General features: G+C 30.9%; 1 protein-coding gene across 1 annotated transcript; it reads left to right on the forward strand.

Moving 5' to 3' along the window:
* The first annotated feature begins 550 nt into the window (after window positions 1-550).
* On the forward strand, window positions 551-26,744 carry LOC143245858 (zinc finger RNA-binding protein-like). Its single transcript, XM_076492114.1, has 18 exons — window positions 551-628; window positions 1,170-1,348; window positions 2,271-2,491; window positions 2,954-3,004; window positions 3,401-3,457; window positions 3,967-4,106; window positions 4,233-4,375; window positions 9,678-9,831; window positions 14,085-14,239; window positions 15,256-15,315; window positions 15,571-15,745; window positions 16,714-16,861; window positions 20,229-20,314; window positions 24,311-24,406; window positions 24,835-24,946; window positions 25,177-25,274; window positions 25,839-25,980; window positions 26,244-26,744. The coding sequence occupies exons 1-18, from the start codon at window positions 551-553 to the stop codon at window positions 26,315-26,317; spliced, it is 2,169 nt and encodes a 722-aa protein (XP_076348229.1). The 3' UTR covers window positions 26,318-26,744.
* The last annotated feature ends 317 nt before the right edge of the window (window positions 26,745-27,061 follow it).

Here is a 27,061-nt window from a genome sequence, read left to right on the forward strand (position 1 = left end):
TGACCCAGTACAACATTGTAAATGAACAGGTAAAACCTATCAAAAACAGTTAATCTGGAAATATTTTCACGTATCTCATGAAAATGCCATAATACATAATATTCCACACTGTATCAAATTCTTTGTATATAATATTCAGTATTCTGTTTCAAGACAATCTGATGTAACTTCATGTTCTAATCTCATCAGAAAGTTGGGCCTGAAAATGATATAGGTGGTGTTGCATGTATATGTTACATTTGTGTTGATGAATAAAATAAATTGTATTCATGAAAACCTAACAGCAAAGTTAGGGAAGAAATTATTAATTTGTCATAATCACATGAAGCAATCATATTTGGAATATGGTCACATGGAAACGTTAAGATAGGTGGCTGTTCAGAAGGAGTGGTGCATCACAAACTATTAGTTGAAAACTATTAGTCATGACTTTAGGTCTGTTATGTTTTATTTTCTATCCCAGTACTGAATGGAAGCTTTACTGCCTTTTCATAAAACAGTAAATTTTAACCTGATATTTACCATGTCTGGGTTTTGAATTTGAGAGTTCATGGTACCTCCCCACTATCACAGAGAAATGGTTCATGTTTTGAGGCTGTGGATGCAACGTCACAGTGATGTCCACATCGTGCTGTTCAGTCGTAAGTGACAGGTGCTGTTGACTTGTATGTCAGCTCAAAATTAGGAATTCTTAAATGTGGGGTTGTGCAGAAACATTAAATACATTCTGATAAGTAAACAATGGAATTCAAGTGTGATCAAATATTGTTGACAAAAGTTAAATTAATAATGAACATACACAGTTATAGTAACATTGAAGGGTCATCTTAAAATTCTAGTCTTAATAGTGCCCTGAGCCACATGGCTCCATGTTTGTTATGGTGGGTATAATAAACTACTTGTGATTAAGGTACTAGTTTACTTTGAAAGAAATAACTTTTATGTTTAGTTGGGTTATTGACTTCATATGTTGAAACTAAAACTTCGCAAATTTTACGAGTTTTGTCATAGATTATCACATTTCCTCTTACTGATTTGCTCTTCAGTTTTAATTAAAATTCAAGTTTTGATGTGCTTACTGTAATTTATATACATGTGAATTTTTCTTGTAAATGTAATCTTTCTGTATTTATTTGTGATATGGATAAAGATAATGTTTTTGGTTTTAGACCTATAAAGAACACATTGAGGGACAGAAACACAAAAAGAAAGAAACTTTACTAAAAGCTGGTAACATCGCACCCCAGTCTGGCCGAGGAGGGACCATTCTTAGGTGTGAGTTGTGTGATGTCACTTGTACGGGAACAGATGCTTATTCTGCTCACATCCGAGGGCCAGACACCAGAAGGTATAGTAGTTGTGTTTGTCAAACAATCTTGACCAAACACCACAAGGTATAGTAGTTGTGTTTATCAAACATTCTGGACCAAACTTTAAAGGTGTAGTAATTGTGTTTGTCAAACAATCTGGACCAAATACCACAAGGTATAGTAGTTGTGTTTCTCAAACAATGTGGACCAAACACCACAAGGTATAGTAGTTGTGTTTGTCAAACAATCTGGACCAAACACCACAAGGTATAGTAGTTGTGTTTGTCAAACAATCTGGACCAAACACCACAAAGTATAGTTGTTGTGTTTATCAAACAATCTGGACCAAACACCACAAGGTATAGTAGTTGTGTTTGTCAAACAATCTGGACCAAACACCACAAGGTATAGTAATTGTGTTTGTCAAACAATCTGGACCAAACACCACAAGGTATAGTAGTTGTGTTTGTCAAACAATCTGGACCAAACACCACAAGGTATAATAGTTGTGTTTGTCAAACAATCTGGACCAAACACCACAAGGTATAGTAGTTGTGTTTGTTAAACAATCTGGACCAAACACCACAAGGTATAGTAGTTGTGTTTGTCAAACAATCTGGACCAAACACCACAAGGTATAGTAGTTGTGTTTATCAAACAATTTGAAACAAACACCAGAAGGTATCGTAGTTGTGTTTGTCAAACAATCTGGACCAAACACCACAAGGTATAGTAGTTGTGTTTATCAAACAATTTGAAACAAACACCAGAAGGTATCAGATGTTCTTGCAACTGATATTGTCTTTAAGGACCAAACTGTTAAAGTTTCAGTTGTATTACTTTAGCCATTAAAAGTGTAAAGGTAATTTAATTAGGTCTGTTGTTACAATGATTGATATGTAATAAAAATATGTAACTGTTTGATTTGTTTCACAGGTTGAAAGGAATGATTTGAAATAGAGAGTTAGATATTTTTCTATTATTCTTTCAGGTGATAAAGTTGCATACAAAATTAGGAAAGCCAATTCCTTCTTCAGAACCTGTTGTGGTACCCAACCCAGAGAGTGTTGCTGTTACAACATCGGGTAACAATGCTGGAGAGGAAGTGAAAATGGTGCAGGAAGAAGAGAAAACAGCAGCTTCAAAGAAAGTGGTAGGAACTCCCAAAATAAACTTTGTTGGTAAGAAGTGTTCTTTATTGTTGTCTGTTTTTCATTGTAATATAAATAATTTAAAAATATATATCAATGGATGTTATGACTATCGTGTTATCAAAACAAAATCAGTTTTGGAACTTAGTGATTTGCACTACAGATTTAAATGAACTAATAAAACTCTGAAGTGCTTTTTAAAGTTCTCAGACTAGGTGCAAGGTTCAGTTCACATTTTTCAATATCTTATGCAATGTGTGTTATAAAGATGACACTTTTAATACATATTATTAAATTGATAAACTAGTTGTAGAAGGGAGCATGTAAGAGAGTAGTTACTTATTTATACGAATATTTGTCACTTGGATAATACAGAAGGAAAATGAAAGATACATGAATATAAAATACTGTAATTGCCCCACATGAATGTAAGTTACATAGCAAGCTGCTATCACATATTGTATAAAGTGGTTTGATCTTGTAAACCTGCAGGTGGGACCATGCTAACTGACATGAAACAAAAGGATCTTGACAAAGATGGAGGTAAGATGTTCCTGTAAAATGTAAATACTTTTATTTTAAATTTGTCCTTTCATGGTAGATGAGGTGGATGGTTCTACAGATGTGTACATTCCTTCACTATAAATGCTTCAAATTTAACATCTTCCTGTTGTTAATCCTACCAGTTCTTATGACGTGTGTGTTCTTTATGATAAAACTACCAGTTTAACTGGATGTTGTTAAAGTAGGAACTGTTTGGTTTTAAAGAGAAGCTAGTTTGAAGATAAAAGTTATTTGATTACCTGTTCTCCCTGAATGTGCTTCCACTGATGTTGTGAGAAGGACAAGAAGAATAGTTCCAGTTCATTTTATCAATGTGTCAGTGTACTGTGTCTCGGTACTTTTAATACATAACAATGGCTTCTGTCAACTTTTCAGATGAGAAGGAAGCTAATGTAACAAAAGAAAATGACAAGGTCAAAGTTCAACCAGTTGGTGAGTAGAGCTACTTTTAACCTTTTAGGTCCTTCATTAAATCTCAGATTCAGTGTTGTGTAAATTCAGACAATTAAGGCTTTTTATTATTCTGATTTTAGACATGGTTTAGGTTTTATTAAATGTTACTTATTTCTAAAATTTACAAACCAAATTCTAGTGAATGTTGACTTGTTATTAAAGTTTGGAGTTCAAACTTTGGAATAGGCTTGGTGAACGTTAGGTTACTGTTGGTTCTTGTATAGTTTTCAATCAAAAATATTTAACGGGCAAGATTTTTAACATTCAAAACTTTGTTTATGTAAATTCAGATATTTTCTGTTAAATCTGGTATTCCTTAGAATTATTTGCTTAACATTTGATCATCAGGCGTGTTCTCTAGAAAATATTAGAAGATTAATTATTGTACTGTCTTCAGCCTGGGTGGGTATTCATAACTGTATGTGGAGTTTCACACATCACTTGAGATTAAAAGAACTGTATGTAAGCAACTGTATCTTACCTTTTAGGTCAAGATTACTTGGAAGAAATCAAAAATGAAGGCGGTAAGATCGTCACCTTCCAGTGTAAGCTCTGTGGTTGTTGGTTTAATGATCCGAATTCCAAAGAAATGCACATGAAAGGAAGACGGCATCGTTTGCAGTACAAAGTAAATGTATTTCTTTTAAAAACAAATATATAATTCCTTCAGTCATTAAAGTAGTGACAGTTAATGTAATAAAGACACCCAAAAGTACTAAAAACAACACAACAGTGAGCTCTCTTACTTTCACAGAGGAAAGTTGACCCTGAACTTGTGGTTGATTCAAAGCCAAGTGCTCGACAGAATAAGATTCAGGAAGGCAAACTGAGAAGACAGCAGCTTCGAGAAGAGTTGTTTCAACGTCAGGAAGAAGGTCGCTGGTGGGGTGAAGTTAGGTTAGATTTTTAAAACAAAACATAGAAATGTGTACAAGGATTTTTGTGTGGATGAAAGGAAACAGCAATAACAAGTGCAGAAAATATAGTGAAAAAATATAGTGTCACTAGTGATACTACAGTTAACTTTATATTAATTGTTCAGTGTCACTAGTGATGCTACAGTTAACTTTATATTAATTGTTCAGTGTCACTGGTGATGCTACAGTTAACTTTATATTAATTGTTCAGTAATGATTCTTTTCAGTGTCACTAGTGATGCTACAGTTAAATTTATATTAATTGTTCAGTGTCACTAGTGATGATACAGTTAACTTTCTATTAATTGTTCAGTGTCACTAGTGATGCTACAGTTAAATTTATATTGATTGTTCAGTGTCACTAGTGATACTACAGTTAACTTTATATTAATTGTTCAGTAATGATTCTTTTCAGTGTCACTGGTGATGCTACAGGTTACTTTATATTAATTGTTCAGTAACGATTCTTTTCAGTGTCACTAGTGATGCTACAGTTAACTTTATATTAATTGTTCAGTAATGATTTTTTTCAGTGTCACTGATGATACTAGAGTTAACTTTATATTAATTGTTCAGTAATGATATATTTCAGTGTCACAAGTGATGCTACAGTTAACTTTATATTAATTGTCAAGTAATGATTCTTTTCATTGTCACTAGTGATACTACAGTTAACTTTATATTAATTGTTCAGTAATGATTCTTTTCAGTGTCACTAGTGAGGCTACTGTTAACTTTATATTAATTGTTCAGTAATGATTCTTTTCAGTGTCACTAGTGATGCTAGAGTTAACTTTATATTGATTGTTCAATAATGATTCTTTTCAGTGTCACTAGTGATGCTACAGTTAACTTTATATTAATTGTTCAGTAATGATTCTTTTCAGTGTCACTAGTGATGCTACAGTTAACTTTATATTGATTGTTCAGTAATGATTCTTTTCATTGTCACTAGTGATACTACAGTTAACTTTATATTAATTGTTCAGTAATGTTTCTTTTCAGTGTCACTAGTGATGCTACAGTTAACTTTATATTAATTGTTCAGTAACGATTCTTTTCATTGTCACTAGTGATACTACAGTTAACTTTATATTAATTGTTCAGTAATGATTCTTTTCAGTGTCACTAGTGATGCTACAGTTAACTTTATATTAATTGTTCAGTAATGATTTTTTTCAGCTGTCACTAGTGATGCTACAGTTAACTTTATAATTGTTCAGCAATGATTCTTTTCAGTGTCACTGGTGATGCTACAGTTAACTTTATATTAATTGTTCAGTAATGATTCTTTTCAGTGTCACTAGTGATGCTACAGTTAACTTTATATTAATTGTTCAGTAATGATTCTTTTCAGTGTCACTAGTGATGCTACAGTTAACTTTATATTAATTGTTCAGTAACGATTCTTTTCAGTGTCACTGGTGATGCTACAGTTAACTTTATATTAATTGTTCAGTGATAATTTTTTTTAGCTGTCACTAGTGATGCTACAGTTAACTTTATATTAATTGTTCAGTAATGATTCTTTTCAGTGTCACTGATGATGCTAAAGTTAACTTTATATTAATTGTTCAGCAATGATTCTCTTCAGTGTCACTAGTGATGCTACAGTTAACTTAATATTAATTGTTCAGTAATGATTCTTTTCAGTGTCACTGGTGATGCTACAGGTAACTTTATATTAATTGTTCAGTAACGATTCTTTTCATTGTCACTAGCGATACTACAGTTAACTTTATATTGATTGTTCAGTAATGATTCTTTTCATTGTCACTAGTGATACTACAGTTAACTTTATATTAATTGTTCAGTAATGATTCTTTTCAGTGTCACTAGTGATGCTACAGTTAACTTTATATTAATTGTTCAGTAATGATTCTTTTCAGTGTCACTAGTGATGCTACAGTTAACTTTATATTGATTGTTCAGTAATGATTCTTTTCATTGTCACTAGTGATACTACAGTTAACTTTATATTAATTGTTCAGTAACGATTCTTTTCATTGTCACTAGTGATACTACAGTTAACTTTATATTGATTGTTCAGTAATGATTCTTTTCAGTGTCACTAGTGATGCTACAGTTAACTTTATACTAATTGTTCAGTAATGATTTTTTCAGCTGTCACTAGTGATGCTACAGTTAACTTTATAATTGTTCAGCAATGATTCTTTTCAGTGTCACTGGTGATGCTACAGTTAACTTTATATTAATTGTTCAGTAATGATTCTTTTCAGTGTCACTAGTGATGCTACAGTTAACTTTATATTAATTGTTCAGTAATGATTCTTTTCAGTGTCACTAGTGATGCTACAGTTAACTTTATATTAATTGTTCAGTAATGATTCTTTTCAGTGTCACTAGTGATGCTACAGTTAACTTTATATTAATTGTTCAGTAATGATTCTTTTCAGTGTCACTAGTGATGCTACAGTTAACTTTATATTAATTGTTCAGTAATCCATTCTTTTCAGTGTCACTGATGATGCTACAGTTAACTTTATATTAATTGTTCAGTAATGATTCTTTTCAGTGTCACTAGTGATGCTACAGTTAAATTTATATTAATTGTTCAGTGTCACTAGTGATGATACAGTTAACTTTCTATTAATTGTTCAGTGTCACTAGTGATGCTACAGTTAAATTTATATTGATTGTTCAGTGTCACTAGTGATACTACAGTTAACTTTATATTAATTGTTCAGTAATGATTCTTTTCAGTGTCACTGGTGATGCTACAGGTTACTTTATATTAATTGTTCAGTAACGATTCTTTTCAGTGTCACTAGTGATACTACAGTTAACTTTATATTAATTGTTCAGTAATGATTTTTTTCAGTGTCACTGATGATACTAGAGTTAACTTTATATTAATTGTTCAGTAATGATATATTTCAGTGTCACAAGTGATGCTACAGTTAACTTTATATTAATTGTCAAGTAATGATTCTTTTCATTGTCACTAGTGATACTACAGTTAACTTTATATTAATTGTTCAGTAATGATTCTTTTCAGTGTCACTAGTGAGGCTACTGTTAACTTTATATTAATTGTTCAGTAATGATTCTTTTCAGTGTCACTAGTGATGCTAGAGTTAACTTTATATTGATTGTTCAATAATGATTCTTTTCAGTGTCACTAGTGATGCTACAGTTAACTTTATATTAATTGTTCAGTAATGATTCTTTTCAGTGTCACTAGTGATGCTACAGTTAACTTTATATTGATTGTTCAGTAATGATTCTTTTCATTGTCACTAGTGATACTACAGTTAACTTTATATTAATTGTTCAGTAGTGTTTCTTTTCAGTGTCACTAGTGATGCTACAGTTAACTTTATATTAATTGTTCAGTAACGATTCTTTTCATTGTCATTAGTGATACTACAGTTAACTTTATATTAATTGTTCAGTAATGATTCTTTTCAGTGTCACTAGTGATGCTACAGTTAACTTTATATTAATTGTTCAGTAATGATTCTTTTCAGGGTCACTAGTGATGCTACAGTTAACTTTATATTAATTGTTCAGTAATGATTTTTTTCAGCTGTCACTAGTGATGCTACAGTTAACTTTATAATTGTTCAGCAATGATTCTTTTCAGTGTCACTGGTGATGCTACAGTTAACTTTATATTAATTGTTCAGTAATGATTCTTTTCAGTGTCACTAGTGATGCTACAGTTAACTTTATATTAATTGTTCAGTAATGATTCTTTTCAGTGTCACTAGTGATGCTACAGTTAACTTTATATTAATTGTTCAGTAACGATTCTTTTCAGTGTCACTGGTGATGCTACAGTTAACTTTATATTAATTGTTCAGTGATAATTTTTTTAGCTGTCACTAGTGATGCTACAGTTAACTTTATATTAATTGTTCAGTAATGATTCTTTTCAGTGTCACTGATGATGCTAAAGTTAACTTTATATTAATTGTTCAGCAATGATTCTCTTCAGTGTCACTAGTGATGCTACAGTTAACTTTATATTAATTGTTCAGTAATGATTCTTTTCAGTGTCACTGGTGATGCTACAGGTAACTTTATATTAATTGTTCAGTAACGATTCTTTTCATTGTCACTAGCGATACTACAGTTAACTTTATATTGATTGTTCAGTAATGATTCTTTTCATTGTCACTAGTGATACTACAGTTAACTTTATATTAATTGTTCAGTAATGATTCTTTTCAGTGTCACTAGTGATGCTACAGTTAACTTTATATTAATTGTTCAGTAATGATTCTTTTCAGTGTCACTAGTGATGCTACAGTTAACTTTATATTGATTGTTCAGTAATGATTCTTTTCATTGTCACTAGTGATACTACAGTTAACTTTATATTAATTGTTCAGTAACGATTCTTTTCATTGTCACTAGTGATACTACAGTTAACTTTATATTGATTGTTCAGTAATGATTCTTTTCAGTGTCACTAGTGATGCTACAGTTAACTTTATACTAATTGTTCAGTAATGATTTTTTTCAGCTGTCACTAGTGATGCTACAGTTAACTTTATAATTGTTCAGCAATGATTCTTTTCAGTGTCACTGGTGATGCTACAGTTAACTTTATATTAATTGTTCAGTAATGATTCTTTTCAGTGTCACTAGTGATGCTACAGTTAACTTTATATTAATTGTTCAGTAATGATTCTTTTCAGTGTCACTAGTGATGCTACAGTTAACTTTATATTAATTGTTCAGTAATCTTTTCAGTGTCACTGGTGATGCTACAGTTAACTTTATATTAATTGTTCAGTGATAATTTTTTCAGCTGTCACTAGTGATGCTACAGTTAACTTTATATTAATTGTTCAGTAATGATTCTTTTCAGTGTCACTGATGATGCTAAAGTTAACTTTATATTAATTGTTCAGCAATGATTCTCTTCAGTGTCACTAGTGATGCTACAGTTAACTTTATATTAATTGTTCAGTAATGATTCTTTTCAGTGTCACTGGTGATGCTACAGGTAACTTTATATTAATTGTTCAGTAACGATTCTCTTCAGTGTCACTAGTAATGCTACAGTTAACTTTATATTAATTGTTCAGTAATGATTCTTTTCAGTGTCACTAGTGATGCTTTAGTTAAAATTTCTTTTGAACACCAGCTTTAAGTTAGTAGAACATTTTTAATCATGTCAAGACAGTTAACTTTGAGGTAGTGTCTCACTGGGACTGATTGTGATGTTACTTATTCATATATTTAATACCAGGTAACTGATAGTAAAAGTTGTGCAGTTCTATCCATGTATTAAGAGTAGAATATTGCAGGATGTTAGAGGACAGACTAAGGTTTGGAGAAGAAATGAATTTCCTTGACTGGCAGAGAAGATACAATATGGACTCCCAGTCCACTCTTCTACCACCACCTCTTCCACCACGATCACTTATTGCTGGTGTCCCTACTTCTGTGTTTCTTCCTGTGGTAAGATATATATATATGTGTGTGTGTGTATATATAAAAAATTAACTATAATATTATTAAATCACCACTATAAAACAATAATGAACAAAATTACCCTCAGTATAAAATTAAACAATTATTCTCAGTTTCAATCCGAGCTGTCAACATTAAATCATAACAGGTGGTGTCTGTACCTAGGTATATTGGTGATAATTATTTCAGATTAATCCTAGTGCTGGTGTCACTGAAAATCAGTTGAGGTCCAGAAGTTGAATGCATAGCCCTACAACATCTCGACTCCTATTGTATTTCACTGTCTGCAGCTAGTTTTAAGAAAACAGTTATTTTTAAAAGTCAGACACAAACTTAAAGCAGAAATAAAGTGAAAGACAATAGGAGTTGAGATATTGTGACTGTAAGCCTCAACTCCTGTCCCTCAGTTGATTATACGCCAGTTGTTTATGATATTGTATAACAAAATATTAGTGGGAGTCCATAACTCCATTGGTTCCAAAGCCTCATCCTAAAGGGGAGAGTACATCGTAGTTACAGATATTCCGAGTGTAACCTGTCTGTGTAAGTATGTAATAAGTAACACTGTATCAGTTTCACAACAAAGTATAATGATAAAGGTAATTTTTGTCACAACCAACTTTTCAGTTGCTGTAAATATTCAGTATCAGGTTCCACTTGATGGTGATGTTGTAATACTTTTTTTCATTATAGTTGAATAATTTATCAGATATTGATTAATAAGTTTTTAATCATTGAAAGTAATTGAAGTTATTTCTATTATTTAAACTATTCAGGTAATTAAGTGTTGCCAGCATGGTTTCCCTTTAATAATATTGATACCAGTTTATAATTGATTAGTGTTGTGTCATGGTCTCACAAATATAGTCAAGTAATTGAATGTTAGGGTGACAACCAAGTGGTCTTCAGGTAAATACGTGGTAACAGTAATTCCTTCTGTTTATGTTTAGCATGTGTGTCTAATTTATAATGAATTATAAAGCTTCAAGTATAACTACTTGGAGTGAGATTGCTAACCCATTACATTACAAGAAGGAAGCAGTACAAAATACAAAAATTAGAATAACCTTTGTTTGATCAGTAAACATTCAGTAGTTTGTATGTTAGTGTAGTTATGTGAACATTTGTAGAAAAAATAATTGAATAGTGTAAATTTTATTTGAAGGTTGTTTTCAGATGTGTTTTGTTTTTCCTGTTTCTGTATCTGATACTCCCAGGCAATTTACACTTGTTACTCCTAAACAACACTTACATGTCATTTATAATGATGTGACATGTACTTTGAGTAAAATATCTAAATGATCTTAACAAGTACTGTGTTCAAGATGTCTCCTTTCTTGTTGTTTATTATTAATAACAGATATGAAGTAATTCATTATTTAATGTGTAAATATTAAGGTGTCTCCTTCGTTGTTGTTGTTTATTATTACTAACAGATATGAAGTAATTCATTATTTAATGTGTAAATATTAAGGTGTCTTCTTCCTTGTTGTTGTTTATTATTACTAACAGATATGAAGTAATTCATTATTTAATGTGTAAATATTAAGGTGTCTTCTTCCTTGTTGTTGTTTATTATTACTAACAGATATGAAGTAATTCATTATTTAATGTGTAAATATTAAGGTGTCTCCTTCCTTGTTGTTGTTTATTATTACTAACAGATATGAAGTAATTCATTATTTAATGTGTAAATATTAAGGTGTCTCCTTCCTTGTTGTTGTTTATTATTAATAACAGATATGAAGTAATTCATTATTTAATGTGTAAATATTAAGGTGTCTCCTTCCTTGTTGTTGTTTATTATTACTAACAGATATGAAGTAATTCATTATTTAATGTGTAAATATTAAGGTGTCTTCTTCCTTGTTGTTGTTTATTATTACTAACAGATATGAAGTAATTCATTATTTAATGTGTAAATATTAAGGTGTCTCCTTCCTTGTTGTGGTTTATTATTACTAACAGATATGAAGTAATTCATTATTTAATGTGTAAATATTAAGGTGTCTCCTTCCTTGTTGTTGTTTATTATTACTAACAGATATGAAGTAATTCATTATTTAATGTGTAAATATTAAGGTGTCTCCTTCCTTGTTGTTGTTTATTATTACTAACAGATATGAAGTAATTCATTATTTAATGTGTAAATATTAAGGTGTCTTCTTCCTTGTTGTTGTTTATTATTACTAACAGATATGAAGTAATTCATTATTTAATGTGTAAATATTAAGGTGTCTCCTTCCTTGTTGTTGTTTATTATTAATAACAGATATGAAGTAATTCATTATTTAATGTGTAAATATTAAGGTGTCTCCTTCCTTGTTGTTGTTTATTATTACTAACAGATATGAAGTAATTCATTATTTAATGTGTAAATATTAAGGTGTCTCCTTCCTTGTTGTTGTTTATTATTACTAACAGATATGAAGTAATTCATTATTTAATGTGTAAATATTAAGGTGTCTCCTTCCTTGTTGTTGTTTATTATTACTAACAGATATGAAGTAATTCATTATTTAATGTGTAAATATTAAGGTGTCTCCTTCCTTGTTGTTGTTTATTATAACTAACAGATATGAAGTAATTCATTATTTAATGTGTAAATATTAAGGTGTCTCCTGTCTTGTTGTTGTTTATTATTAATAACAGATATGAAGTAATTCATTATTTAATGTGTAAATATTAATTGTCTCCTTCCTTGTTGTTTATTATTAATAACAGATATGAAGTAATTCATTATTTAATGTATAAATATTAAGGTGTTTCCTTCCTTGTTGTTGTTTATTATTAATAACAGATATGAAGTAATTCATTATTTAATGTGTAAATATTAAGGTGTCTCCTTCCTTGTTGTTGTTTATTATTACTAACAGATATGAAGTAATTCATTATTTAATGTGTAAATATTAAGGTGTCTCCTTCCTTGTTATTGTTTATTATTACTAACAGATATGAAGTAATTCATTATTTAATGTGTAAATATTAAGGTGTCACCTTCCTTGTTGTTGTTTATTATTACTAACAGATATGAAGTAATTCATTATTTAATGTGTAAATATTAAGGTGTCTCCTTCCTTGTTGTTGTTTATTATTACTAACAGACATGAAGTAATTCATTATTTAATATGTAAATATTAAGGTGTCTCCTTCCTTGTTGTTGTTTATTATTAATAACAGATATGAAGTAATTCATTATTTAATGTGTAAATATTAAGGTGTCTCCTTCCTTGTTGTTGTTTATTATTACTAACAGATATGAAGTAATTCATTATTTAATGTGTAAATATTAAGGTGTCTCCTTCCTTGTTGTTGTTTATTATTACTAACAGATATGAAGTAATTCATTATTTAATGTGTAAATATTAAGGTGTCTCCTTCCTTGTTGTTGTTTATTATTAATAACAGATATGAAGTAATTCATTATTTAATGTGTAAATATTAAGGTTTCTCCTTCCTTGTTGTTGTTTATTATTACTAACAGATATGAAGTAATTCATTATTTAATGTGTAAATATTAAGGTTTCTCCTTCCTTGTTGTTGTTTATTATTACTAACAGATATGAAGTAATTCATTATTTAATGTGTAAGTATTAAATGCCTCCTTCCTTGTTGTTGTTTATTATTAATAACAGATATGAAGTAATTCATTATTTAATGTGTAAATATTAAGGTGTCTCCTTCCTTGTTGTTGTTTATTATTAATAACAGATATGAAGTAATTCATTATTTAATGTGTAAATATTAAGGTGTCTCCTTCCTTGTTGTTGTTTATTATTACTAACAGATATGAAGTAATTCATTATTTAATGTGTAAATATTGAGGTGTCTCCTTCCTTGTTGTTTTATTAATATCAGATATGAAGTAATTCATTATTTATAGGGTGTATCTTAAGGTGTCTCCTTCCTTGTTGTTTTATTAATATCAGATATGAAGTAATTCATTATTTATTGGGTGTATCTTAAGGTGTCTCCTTCCTTGTTGTTTTATTAATATCAGATATGAAGTAATTCATTATTTATTGGGTGTATCTTAAGGTGTCTCCTTCCTTGTTTTATTAATATCAGATATGAAGTAATTATTATTTATTGGGTATATCTTAAGGTGTCTCCTTCCTTTTATTAATATCAGATATGAAGTAATTAATTATTTATTGGGTATATCTTAAGGTGTCTCCTTCCTTGTTGTTTTGTTAATAACAGGTAAGAAGTGATTCATTATTTATTGTGTGAACGTTAAGGTACCTCCTAAGCGACCAGACACTTCTGATGACAAACATGTCTTGGCGAAACATTCAAGTATATATCCAAAGGACGAAGAATTGAGTGCAGTTCAGAAATTGGTTACAACTACAGAGAAAGCATTAAAATTGGTCTCTGACTGTTTGACTGAAAGGTACACAAAAATAACTTTCTTGGTCTATAACGTAATTATGATATTTTGGCTCTGAGAAAAAATAGGTAGTTCTACATATTTATATTGGATTTGTAAATATGTTTCCTTTTCCAGAGGTTTTGTTTTGAATTTATTTTTCAAGTAAAATACATTTATTTCAAATTAATTTGTAAATTTAACCTTCATTATTTGTTTTAGATTTTTTTTTAAATTCAGTAAATTATTGGTCTAGTTTTGTCATAGTCTTGATACTTAAGTAGAAAACTAATAGATTTTTGATTATGATAAAATATGAATTAAAGTTTAATATAATTCATTATTTCTGAGTCTGTTACTAATTGAAGGTTTGTAACATGAGAAAAGGCATTTGCTTCAGTAAAAATACTATAAATGAAAAAGGAAAAAGATAATTACATCTATAAACTAAAAAAAAAGTTATTATTTTCATCCATAAACCAAATCCACAGTATAGTTTTACTGCTTGAAGGTTTCAATCACAAAAGTTCAGTACGAAATAACTGAAGGTTTTGAACCTCACAGTCCGTATAAAGGAAAGGGGGAGATCTTTGGCAGAGTTTTTGTTGGAAAGTTGATAAGGTCAGCTTTCAGACACAACTATGATTTGTTAGCTTTATAAACATAAAATTTGTAAAATAAAAAATATGATAAGCTGATTTCTACAGATTTTGATAGTGAGCTAGAAATTAGTAACAAGTATGTACAGAAACCACTGATAGATTTATTAAATATGCTGGAAAATCAAAGTTAGGGTTAACAGTATGGATTTGTATTACTTTTTCTGAAACAAACATTACTAAAATATACGTCAAAACTTTTAAATTTGGTTGTTGTAGTTATAAGTTAATTATGTGGGCAATTTGAGGGGAAAAAATGAGACTGTTTTTAAAAACATGGCTGGTAAATGTTTATTAAAATAAGTAACATTTAATTAATTTTTGTTCTAACAATAGTTCACTCTTCAGAAATACTAGAAATATTGCTCTGTCTCTATACAGTGATAGGCCTAAGCAACTTGTTGACCAACCCACTGTTGACGAGAAAGATTCTGAACAGAGGTAGGTTCTGTTATCTGATATTGTTATCCTCTCTACACTGTTACAAAGAAATCTAATAAGTTTTTTCCTGTGAGTTGTTTCTGAGATTTTGTGAAACATATATGACCAACAATGGAAATAGTCAATTTGGTAAAGTATAGAACAGAAAGGTGCATGTTCAGTGATTTTTCTTTGTACTGAAACTTGTATGTTAAAAAATCCGAGATTTAGTTGTCTAAAAGAAGAAAGACACATGACCCACAACTCTGGTTACAGTAAGGAAGACCATCAACCTCCAAGAGTGCTGAAAGGGGTGATGAGAGTTGGAGTGCTGGCTAAAGGCCTTCTCTTGACTGGTGACTTGAATGTCCAGTTGGTTGTAATGTGTACTGAAAAGCCAACAAGAACACTTTTAGAAAGAGTGGCTGACAATTTACCTAAACAGTTGAAAGTAGGTTCTGGTTTGTTTTACTGCACAGTAACAATCCTAGTAAATCAGTTAATATTGTGTTTTAGTGGTGCACAAATCATGCTGTTGATAAGGTATCTAAGGATTCTAGTATATATATAGTAGCCAGTGTGTACACAGGTATAATGAAGCAAGAAGTAGTTCTCTCATTCCAATGGATTTCCTAGGAATTGGCCTTAATAAATATATACACCTACTAAAATGTTTCATTGCATGTTAGTTTAAAGATGTCCTATGGAATGTCAGTGGATATCAAGTTACTTTTAAGATAGCATTGATCAGTGGTTATCAAGTCAGTTTCAAAATATCCACTTATTAATATTGTCTTCTACTGGATATCTTGAAACTAACTTGATATCCACTGATCAATGCTATCTTCTGTAGGATATCAGTGGATATTAAGTTAGTTTCAAGATATCATGTAGAAGATAATGTTAATCACTGGATAACAAGTTAGTTTCAAAATATCCTATAGAACAGGAGTAGATATTAAGTTAGTTTCAAGATATCCTGTAGAAGATGATGTTAATCAGTTGATAGAAAGTTAGTTTCGAGATATTCTATAGCAGATAACATTCTAGTTTGGCTTACTTAATTTGTTCTTTTGAAAATAGTTTTTTTTTTCTCATGAAGAGTGAATGATTGAAGCTAGGTTGATACGTAGCATTAAACAAAACATATTGGACTTCATTCATTTACCAAAGATACATGCTGTAACTGATTTCAGTGGCATACAGGTTTTACTTTTAGAGTCTTTTAAAGTAACTTCAGTCAGTCTTGTTTCTGTGCTGTATTACAAGTGTAGGAAGCTGTTTATGAATAATGATACCAGCAGTGTTATTGGTGATAATTACGGTACATCGTTGTTCCTAGTAAATGACTCTTATCATTAGATTGTATGCTTGTATATTACAAATTTTTATTTAACATTTGAAAATATCTGTCATTAGGTTGTAGCCCCAGAAGATGCACATGAAGTGAAACTGTGCGTTGAGGAAGCTGCTATCACCATTTTTGCCGATCCAAACGTCACAGTCACTGTAACCCTCACGTCCCACATCATGAGAGGAAATGATAATAACAAAGAAAGATGTGCTGGTAGGATGGTAGTTGGTAGCCTTTATTTTGTAATTTGATAGCAGGTAAAATAAGTAAACCAACAAGTCTTAGAATAGAAGCTTGTTTGTAGATTACTCCAACTTCTGGACAACTCAGTGTATTAAGTGGAATGTATTCTGGAACTGTATTTGTAGATTACCCCAACTTCTGGACAACTCAGTGTATTAAGTAGAATGTATTCTGGAACTGTATTTGTAGATTACTCCAACTTCTGGACAACTCAGTGTATTAAGTGGAATGTATTCTGGAACTGTATTTGTAGATTACCCCAACTTCTGGACAACTCAGTGTATTAAGTAGAATGTATTCTGGAACTGTATTTGTAGATTACCCCAACTTCTGGACAACTCAGTGTATTAAGTGGAATGTATTCTGGAACTGTATTTGTAGATTACCCCAACTTCTGGACAACTCAGTGTATTAAGTAGAATGTATTCTGGAACTGTATGTGTAGATTACTCCAACTTCTGGACAACTCAGTGTATTAAGTAGAATGTATTCTGGAACTGTATTTGTAGATTACCCCAACTTCTTGACAACTCAGTGTATTAAGTAGAATGTATTCTGGAACTGTATTTGTAGATTACCCCAACTTCTGGACAACTCAGTGTATTAAGTAGAATGTATTCTGGAACTGTATTTGTAGATTATCTCAACTTCTGGACAACTCAGTGTATTAAGTAGAATGTATTCTGGAACTGTATTTGTAGATTACCCCAACTTTCTGGACAACTCAGTATGTTAACCCTTTTTCCCCTGGTATCATTTACTATTGATAGAAAATTTTAGTATCCTATATTCAAAATTTTATTCAACTACGTTTTGTTTATGTTATACCAGTTAATGTGACATAAACACATAGCTGATAGTCCATATTTTAATAGTAGATAAGTTTTAAGTTCTTCATTCTGTAAGGAAACATGAACAAACAAGCATGAATGTCCCTTTGTGTTACACATTTTCTCTAGATATCTTCTTTTCTTTGTTTTATCCATTATCCCTTCCAAATGTACAAAATGAAATGGGAATTTCTCACTATAATATTGTCATTGCTCAGACAAACCACAACTTTATAGCTTTAAATTTTGTTTGGTTACTGAGTTATAAATACAAAAGTTACATATTTCCTGCTACTCCTATCTTACATTCTCTCTTTCAGGCATTGTTAATAACTGTCTTTTATATTTTTAATTATGTACTGCCTATAACTAATAGAAATTCAGGTTTTTCATCTATCAAATAAAACAACATAGTATCCTGAATTTTAACAGAGTACAAGCTTCATTCCCTTGGGAAAGTTGTTGACCAGATTGGATGAATTTGCCACACAGTTAGAAAACCATAAGAAATTCATATCTTTGGGAAAATTGTGTATTTTTGTGTGTTATCAGTCTCTGTTCTTTAGTGCAATATTTAGGTAAATGAAAATTATTTGATGCATTGCCACCATTAGTATAAAATAGTAGGTGTGGGTTTAATTGACAGTCAACAGTAAGAAAAAAGATTGGGTCAGTACTTTATTGTTTTTCACATTTATTGTTGTGAAATGTATAAATGATAATATTTCTAGGTTAGTTAAGATTAGATTAAGTAAAATAAATAATAAAATTGTTTCATGAGGCACACACATGAACAGCTTGTAGATAATGTAATTTGATAGCTAAACGTGAACTCCTTGAGCCCTGAGTGATTTACAACTTATGGTGCAGATTGTTGTCAGACATCATTTAAAGGAATAATAATAAGTATATTAGTACCACCTTAAAGCCAGTTAGGATAACTTGTATAGTTATTTGTTACAAATTGAACTCATTCCAGAAAAAAATAAAATGTAACTTAGATGTATTAACTGTTGTTTTTTATGGTGGTTACAAGGTCAGTCAAATTGACAGACCCCGTTTTGAGTGAGGTAGAGAATAATAACAGATAAAATATGAAGCTTTACTGGAAAAATAATGTTTAACATGTATTTAGAAGGTTTGAGGATTAGACAAAGAAAATTTGAGATTTTTGAAATGAGAAGAAGCATTTTTATTCTTAATGTGTAAGTGACATTGTACATGGACTAGTGAAAACAAATACTGAAAATATTCATGGACAAATGTTTATTTTAGTTTATTGAAAATATTTCACTACAAAAACAGATTTCTTTTTACCAGAACTAATATAGTATAATAACATTTGGTAATCAGCTTCCGGACAACAGACATCTTTTTTACTGAAACTAATATGGTATAATAACATCCCTCAATCAGACGGTAGTATTATAATGCAAAATACTTCCGAACATTTCATCCATTGTTGCTTGATAAGTATTCATCAGACAAAATGTTTTTAAAATTTTAGCTGAATTTGTAATTCTGATTAAAATAATTTTCAGAGAAGCAACCATACAGTTTTGTAATGTAGTTGTTGAATTTACACCTGCTTTCTGTAGCAGTAGGATATTTTAAAAGGAAGAATATATAACATAACTAATCTGTATTTACCCAAGCTGTGACTGAAGTTCACCAAGTTAGCTTCTGTCATCGCCTAGTTGAATTGTGTTGGTTATATAAAACAGAAGGTTTCTTCAAACCTCCAAAGTTCACATTGTCTTGTGACCTGTTAGTTTTACTCTCTCAAGAAATTACAGAATAAAACTAATTTAACATATATCAAACAGATAAAATATGATGTAAGTGTTATTAGATGTTGGAATTATCTTGAACTACAGGGAGCTGCTTAGCTCTCAGAGACTAGTATTGATTGAGGAAAAAAAAAGATTAGCTAATTTTTCAAAGTGTTCTCTTTGTTAGTTCTATCTCCAGCAGTATTAGTAAAGTTGAAGAGTGTTATACTTTGTGTAACTTCTGTTTTTTGTCCAGTTCAAATATACAGAGTCAGCAGTCCTACTTTAGATTCCAACTTCAAGAGGGGAGAGAGAACTCAGCAGTTTCTTTAACTTGGAAGGATTTTTGATCTCTGTAATGGACAAAGTGTCTTTCATTTCTTGTGTTAAAATTCTCCCCTTTGGTTACCAATAACCTTTGGTCCAGATGTATTGTTATAAAGTAATGTCAGACAAGTGGCTCTGTCTTTCCACTACTAAAAAGTTTAGTTTTGATTCTGTAGAAGAATCAGTCTAAGGTAACTCCAGAAAATGCTCCATGTAATTGTAACATCTAACCAAGATCAAGTAATCTCTTTTTGATAGTAGTTCATTAAAATGCTTTGTGTCACAAGATTTGAACATGTGCACTTGTTTTTGTTTGTCAATATGAGACACTTTATGCCCATGAGAGGTCAAACACCCTTCATCTGGCATGAACCTTCCATTGACCATCTTCTATCATCTGGTTTCTAGAGAATGTAAAAGACCCACCGGATGTGTTGGACAGGCAGAAATGCCTGGATGCCTTGGCCGCCTTGAGACATGCCAAGTGGTTCCAGGTTTGCATACTTCTACTTTTCAGCCTCTTGTCCATGTGCTTATGATTTGTTTGTAATGCCTTTTGTTCACCTTCTGCAGCAGGTAGATACGTCACGTTAAACTGCTGCGTCTGTAGACAAGTCTCAGTAACATTCTTTGGAAACTTAACTTGTCACAAGCAAAAAGAAAACCCATTATTGTATGGATTTTAATTTGTTTTAGGGAAGTAAAGAATTATCAGACCTAAATTTTTTTAAGCCTACTGGTGTTACAGATTTGGAAGTGTTGACATAAAGAGTGTTTCACAGGCTTGTCATTCAGTCATACTTTATATTTTGAAGGACAAAAAATAAATTATTTGTCAAAACCATTTATTTTGTCTGTAGAGTGTGTAACGTGCCGTGCTACAGTAAGATTTTGTGTAGAACACATTTCCCTGCTGTAGTGTGTGGACTGGAGGTCAAGAGATCTCACTGCACATGAGGCTGCAAAGTCATAGGCCACATGGCCAGTTTCCAGCCAGGTCAGCATTTTCCAATACTGGTTTTTACGTTTCAACACTGCAATTATCCAATGTTTGCAGGAGAGATATGTAATTAATGCTTCAATAGTATTAACAAACAACAAAATTTAGTATGAAGTGATACATTAATATGGAACAACACAGTGATACTCTGTTATTGTGAAGGTTACAGTTGGTATGTAGATATATATGATAAACAATGATACTGTGTTACTGTTAAGTGTTACAGTTGGTACGTAGATGTGTATTGTAAACACTTAACAGTAACACAGTATCATTGTTTACAATTTATATCTACATACCAACTGTAACACTTAACAATAACACAGTATCATTGTTTATCATATATATCTACATACCAACTGTAACACTTAACAGTAACACAGTATCATTGTTTACAATTTATATCTACATACCAACTGTAACACTTAACAATAACACAGTATCATTGTTTATCATATATATCTACATACCAACTGTAACACTTAACAATAACACAGTATCATTGTTTATCATATATATCTACATACCAACTGTAACACTTAACAATAACACAGTATCATTGTTTACAATTTATATCTACATACCAACTGCAACACTTAACAGTAACACAGTATCATTGTTTACAATATACATCTACGTACCAACTGTAATACTTAACAACACAGTATCATTGTTTACAATTTATATCTACATACCAACTGCAACACTTAACAGTAACACAGTATCATTGTTTACAATATACATCTACGTACCAACTGTAACACTTAACAATAACACAGTATCATTGTTTGCAATATACATCTACGTACCAACTGTAACACTTAACAATAACACAGTATCATTGTTTACAATATACATCTACGTACCAACTGTAACACTTAACAATAACACAGTATCATTGTTTGCAATATACATTTACGTACCAACTGTAACACTTAACAGTAATGCAGTATCATTGTTTACAGTATATATCTACATACCAACTGTAACACTTAACAATAACACAGTATCATTGTTTACAATACACATCTACATACCAACTGTAACACTTAACTACAACACAGTATCATTGTTTACAATACACATCTACGTACCAACTGTAACACTTAACAACAACACAGTATCATTGTTTACAGTATATATCTACATACCAACTGTAAAACTTAACAATAACACAGTATCATTGTTTACAGTATATATCTACGTACCAACTGTAACACTTAACAATAACACAGTATCATTGTTTACAGTATATATCTACGTACCAACTGTAACACTTAACAACAACACAGTATCATTGTTTACAGTATATATCTACATACCAACTGTAACACTTAACAATAACACAGTATCATTGTTTACAATTTATATCTACATACCAACTGCAACACTTAACAGTAACACAGTATCATTGTTTACAATATACATCTACGTACCAACTGTAATACTTAACAACACAGTATCATTGTTTACAATTTATATCTACATACCAACTGCAACACTTAACAGTAACACAGTATCATTGTTTACAATATACATCTACGTACCAACTGTAATACTTAACAACACAGTATCATTGTTTACAGTATATATCTACATACCAACTGTAACCGTAACAATCATTCCCATCATACCTAACTCATAATTAAGCTTGGATAATATTCAGTCTTTATTACTGCACATGTTAAATAATTACTGCATTATTTCATGTTTTCTTATTTCTGTAATTATTAAAAAATATACATAATGTAATCTTATCAAATGCTGACACCAAAAAGCAAGTTAATTTTGTTTTAAATTTTTAAACTGCAATATTAGAAAATTAATAGCATGATGTAATGTTTTATTTGAAACTTCTTTTTAATGAGCAGACAGTAGGATATGATCATGTGTCAGTTTAACCGATACTGGTATGTGATAAAACTGTTTCAGTTTAACCGATACTGGTATGTGATAAAACTGTTTCAACTTAATTGATACTGGTATGTGATAAAACTGTTTCAGTTTAACCAATACTGGTATGTGATAAAACTGTTTCAGTTTAACCGATACTGGTATGTGATAAAACTGTTTCAGTTTAACCGATACTGGTATGTGATAAAACTGTTTCAGTTTAACCGATACTGGTATGTGATAAAACTGTTTCAGTTTAACCGATACTGGTATGTGATAAAACTGTTTCAGTTTAACCGATACTGGTATGTGATAAAACTGTTTCAGTTTAACCGATACTGGTATGTGATAAAACTGTTTCAGTTTAACCGATACTGGTATGTGATAAAACTGTTTCAGTTTAACCGATACTGGTATGTGATAAAACTGTTTCAGTTTAACCGATACTGGTATGTGATAAAACTGTTTCAGTTTAACCGATACTGGTATGTGATAAAACTGTTTCAGTTTAACCGATACTGGTATGTGATAAAACTGTTTCAGTTTAACTGATACTGGTATGTGGTAAAACTGTTTCAGTTTAACTGATACTGGTATGTGATAAAACTGTTTCAGTTTAACCGATACTGGTATGTGATAAAACTGTTTCAGTTTAACTGATACTGGTATGTGATAAAACTGTTTCAGTTTAACTGATACTGGTATGTGATAAAACTGTTTCAGTTTAACTGATACTGGTATGTGGTAAAACTGTTTCAGTTTAACTGATACTGGTATGTGATAAAACTGTTTTAGTTTAATTGATACTGGTATGTGATAAAACTGTTTCAGGTTAACCAATACTGGTATGTGGTAAAACTGTTTCAGTTTAACCGATACTAGAATGTGGTAAAACTGTTTCAGTTTAACCGATACTGGTATCTGATAAAATTGTTTCAGTTTAACCGATTCTGGTATGTTGTGAGAATGTTTGAGTTTAACTGATACTAGAATGTGATAAAACTGTTTCAGTTTAACTGATATTAGAATGTGGTAAAACTGTTTCAGTTTAATCGATACTGGTATGTGGTAAAACTGTTTCAGTTTAATCGATACTGGTATCTGATAAAACTGTTTCAGTTTAACTGATACTGGTATCTGATAAAACTTTTTCTGTTTAACTGATATTGGTATGTGGTAAAACTGTTTCAGTTTAACTGATACTGGTATCTGATAAAACTTTTTCTGTTTAACTGATATTGGTATGTGGTAAAACTGTTTCAGTTTAACTGATACTGGTATCTGATAAAACTGTTTCAGTTTAACTGATACTGGTATCTGATAAAACTGTTTCAGTTTAACTGATATTGGTATGTGGTAATACTGTTTTAGTTTATTCAATACTGATAAATAATAGGAGTATTTTATTGGTGTTAACTTTGAAGAAAAGAAAAAGAAAATATGTCATAGGCCCTTCCATACACTTCTGAATCTGTAAATAAGTTTATTAATATAGTGAATTGATACCAAATATTTCATTTTATAGTTTTTTCTTTATATTATTCAATTTTAAATGTGTCATTACATTTGCCTTCAGTTCAGTTGATGGTGTTTGTAGGTTAAAGCCAGTGGCTTGCATTCTTGTGTTGTGGTAATTCGTGTCCTCCAAAATTTACGTCAGCGACTGCCAACGTGGGAACGTCTGAACAGATGGGTAAGTATAACTATGTCTTCTAAATATTAAGTTTTGTTTGATTTGAGGTATGGGTAAGTGTAATTATGTCTTCTAATTATTAAGTTTTGTTTGATTTGAGGTATGGGTAAGTATAACTGTGTCTTCTAAATATTAAGTTTTGTTTGATTTGAGGTATGGGTAAGTGTAATTATGTCTTCTAATATTAAGTTTTGTTTGATTTGAGGACTATAATCTTGTACTAATATTCTTTTTTATAATACAATGTGCATTGAAATGTATTTATAGCAAATCAAAATATTTACCCTAACTTAAGTAATAAACAATGAATTATAATACATACAAACCATTTTGTGAGAACTGTAAGAATTTTTCCAAATACATTGTAATACGGAATGAAGAAGTGTGTAGGTGTCTTTACGTACTGGTGTTTGTATGTATGTGTTCAGGCACTGGAACTTCTTGTGGAGAGGGTTATCAGTAGCTCACCCTTACCCTTGAGTCCTGGAGACGCTCTCCGGCGAGTGTTTGAGGCTGTTGCTGGAGGTATTTTCTTACCAGGTTAGTTTACCGTGTCATAAATTTAGACAAACCTTGTTTGTTAGATTCACTCATTGCTACCATAATTGTTTCCATATTTATTTATTAACAGATGTAAAAACAAAAAAATAAAGATGATTTTATAGTAATTTCCAAAGGTTTTACAGAAGCTGTCGTGAATAAAAGAATATAGTTTTACAATAATATTTCTTTCATTAATTCATCAACTAAATCTGTATTGTGTGATATAGATGGTCCAGGACTTGCAGATCCCTGTGAGAAAGAACCAGTTGATGCTGTTGCAGATATGAATAATCAAGATAGGGAGGACATTACTGCTAGTGCACAGGTGAGAAGTGATGTTTACTGTTGTAGAGATGACAGTTTGGAATCCAGGTGTGTGTTAGTAGCTGATACGTTGTGGAGAAGTAAACATCAGGAAACACTGAGAATGAATGCTTTCTTCAAATTAAAACTTTTGCTAAAAATAAAGACAAGTGAATTGTCAGTAACCATTGCACTTGGTGTGTGTGTATACCTGAGTTAAATTTATTACACTTCAGGATCTCTGTCACCCTACTTTGAAATTGAAATCCCTTTAGACAGGATTTCTTAGGTGTGGTCAAATACATCAGTCAAAAGGGTTTGACATCATATGTCCAAAACTGCAATAAATTCTCAAATTGGTCAAGAGATGGCAAAGCAGTGAGCTAAAAGTTTGTACTTGAGAAGAGTGAACAAAAATCATGACCTTTATACGAGCCACAGCCATGAAGATAATCAGAACCGACTCATGGTGGTTCACAGAATGTTTCTCAAGATTTGTAAGTTACTTATAAGCGAAACACAGTTGTAAAAATTTTTTTTTAAGATTATTTTTGTGTTTAAATCAAGATTAATTTGTTCGTTTCAGCAAGCTGTGAGGTTAATGGCATTCCGACAAGTGCACAAAGTTCTGGGAATGGACCCACTTCCGAGACCAAAATTCATTCGTAGGCGTTTCGGTCGTAAAAGACGTCGCAGTAACATTCCTGAAGAAGGGACTGAAATGGAAGGTAGTCATTGTTCATATAAATACTTGTGTTACCTTAGAAACTTTAAATCTTACCAGTCATCCAGCAGCTTCAATGACTTGTAATTGTAGATTTTATCCAAAGACTTTCAGTAAAATTAGGAATTTTTTATGTGAAAAGGAATTCAAGAGACTACTTATGGAAGACAAACTGTGCAAAATGAAAACTGAGATTGTTTTTTTACATGTTACGTGAAAGAAAAACCTTCTAATGTGTAACTCTGTATGGATTTTTAATTATCATAGATTCAGTTGAGAAGAAAAAGAAGGAAAATGACCATGTGCAGCCTGCAGGAGAAAGCCAAGAATTGACAGAGTGACTAACTTTACATTTCATCCCAACACTACTGAAACTAGATTTTAAAGAAACAGTTCATAAGAAAGCTGTCTGTAGTTGTAGTAAATCTTGGGATTGATTGTTTTTATGTTAAAACAAAGCTACTTCTAGCAAAATCCCATTTAGAATGTCAGTGAGGTTTTTTATTATGTCAGTTGTTTATCTGTTTGTTCACGTGCATGATATTTGTTAAATACTGTGCTTTTGGTTAACATAATGTGTTGGAAATAACAAGTAATTTGGTGTCTTATTTTAATTCTTGTGTGGTTTAAACTTTTTGTTTCGTACAAGAAATGCATTTAACTTCATTGAAAACTCTTCGTTTGTTCAGAAAAAATTCAAAAACAAGTGATGTTATTTTATCCCGTTTCTGAAAACTGTAAGTCATAATAAAATAACTTGCTGAAACAGTATTGGTGTGTTTAAGTTATTAGAAAATACAGAAACGTGAGGTTGGTTATTAATACAAATCACCTTTGTGAAGATTTGAATAACTGATTTGTAGTAAGGCATTATAAAACAATACGATATATATGGATAACATGAAAATTAAACTGTTTTATCCTGAGTAGAAAAGAATCAGTAAACCTAAATTTAGTGGTTTCATTATCTTAGCTGGGTGACAAAATCTGAAACACCACTCTGTACAAAGTGTAAACCTTAAGATAATGTGTGATTTAAACCTGAAATTCCTTATGAATGGCAGACTTACATCACGGTCCTCCAT

This window comes from Tachypleus tridentatus, chromosome 3, assembly GCF_004210375.1.
Source record: "Tachypleus tridentatus isolate NWPU-2018 chromosome 3, ASM421037v1, whole genome shotgun sequence".
Lineage (NCBI taxonomy): Eukaryota > Metazoa > Arthropoda > Merostomata > Xiphosura > Limulidae > Tachypleus > Tachypleus tridentatus.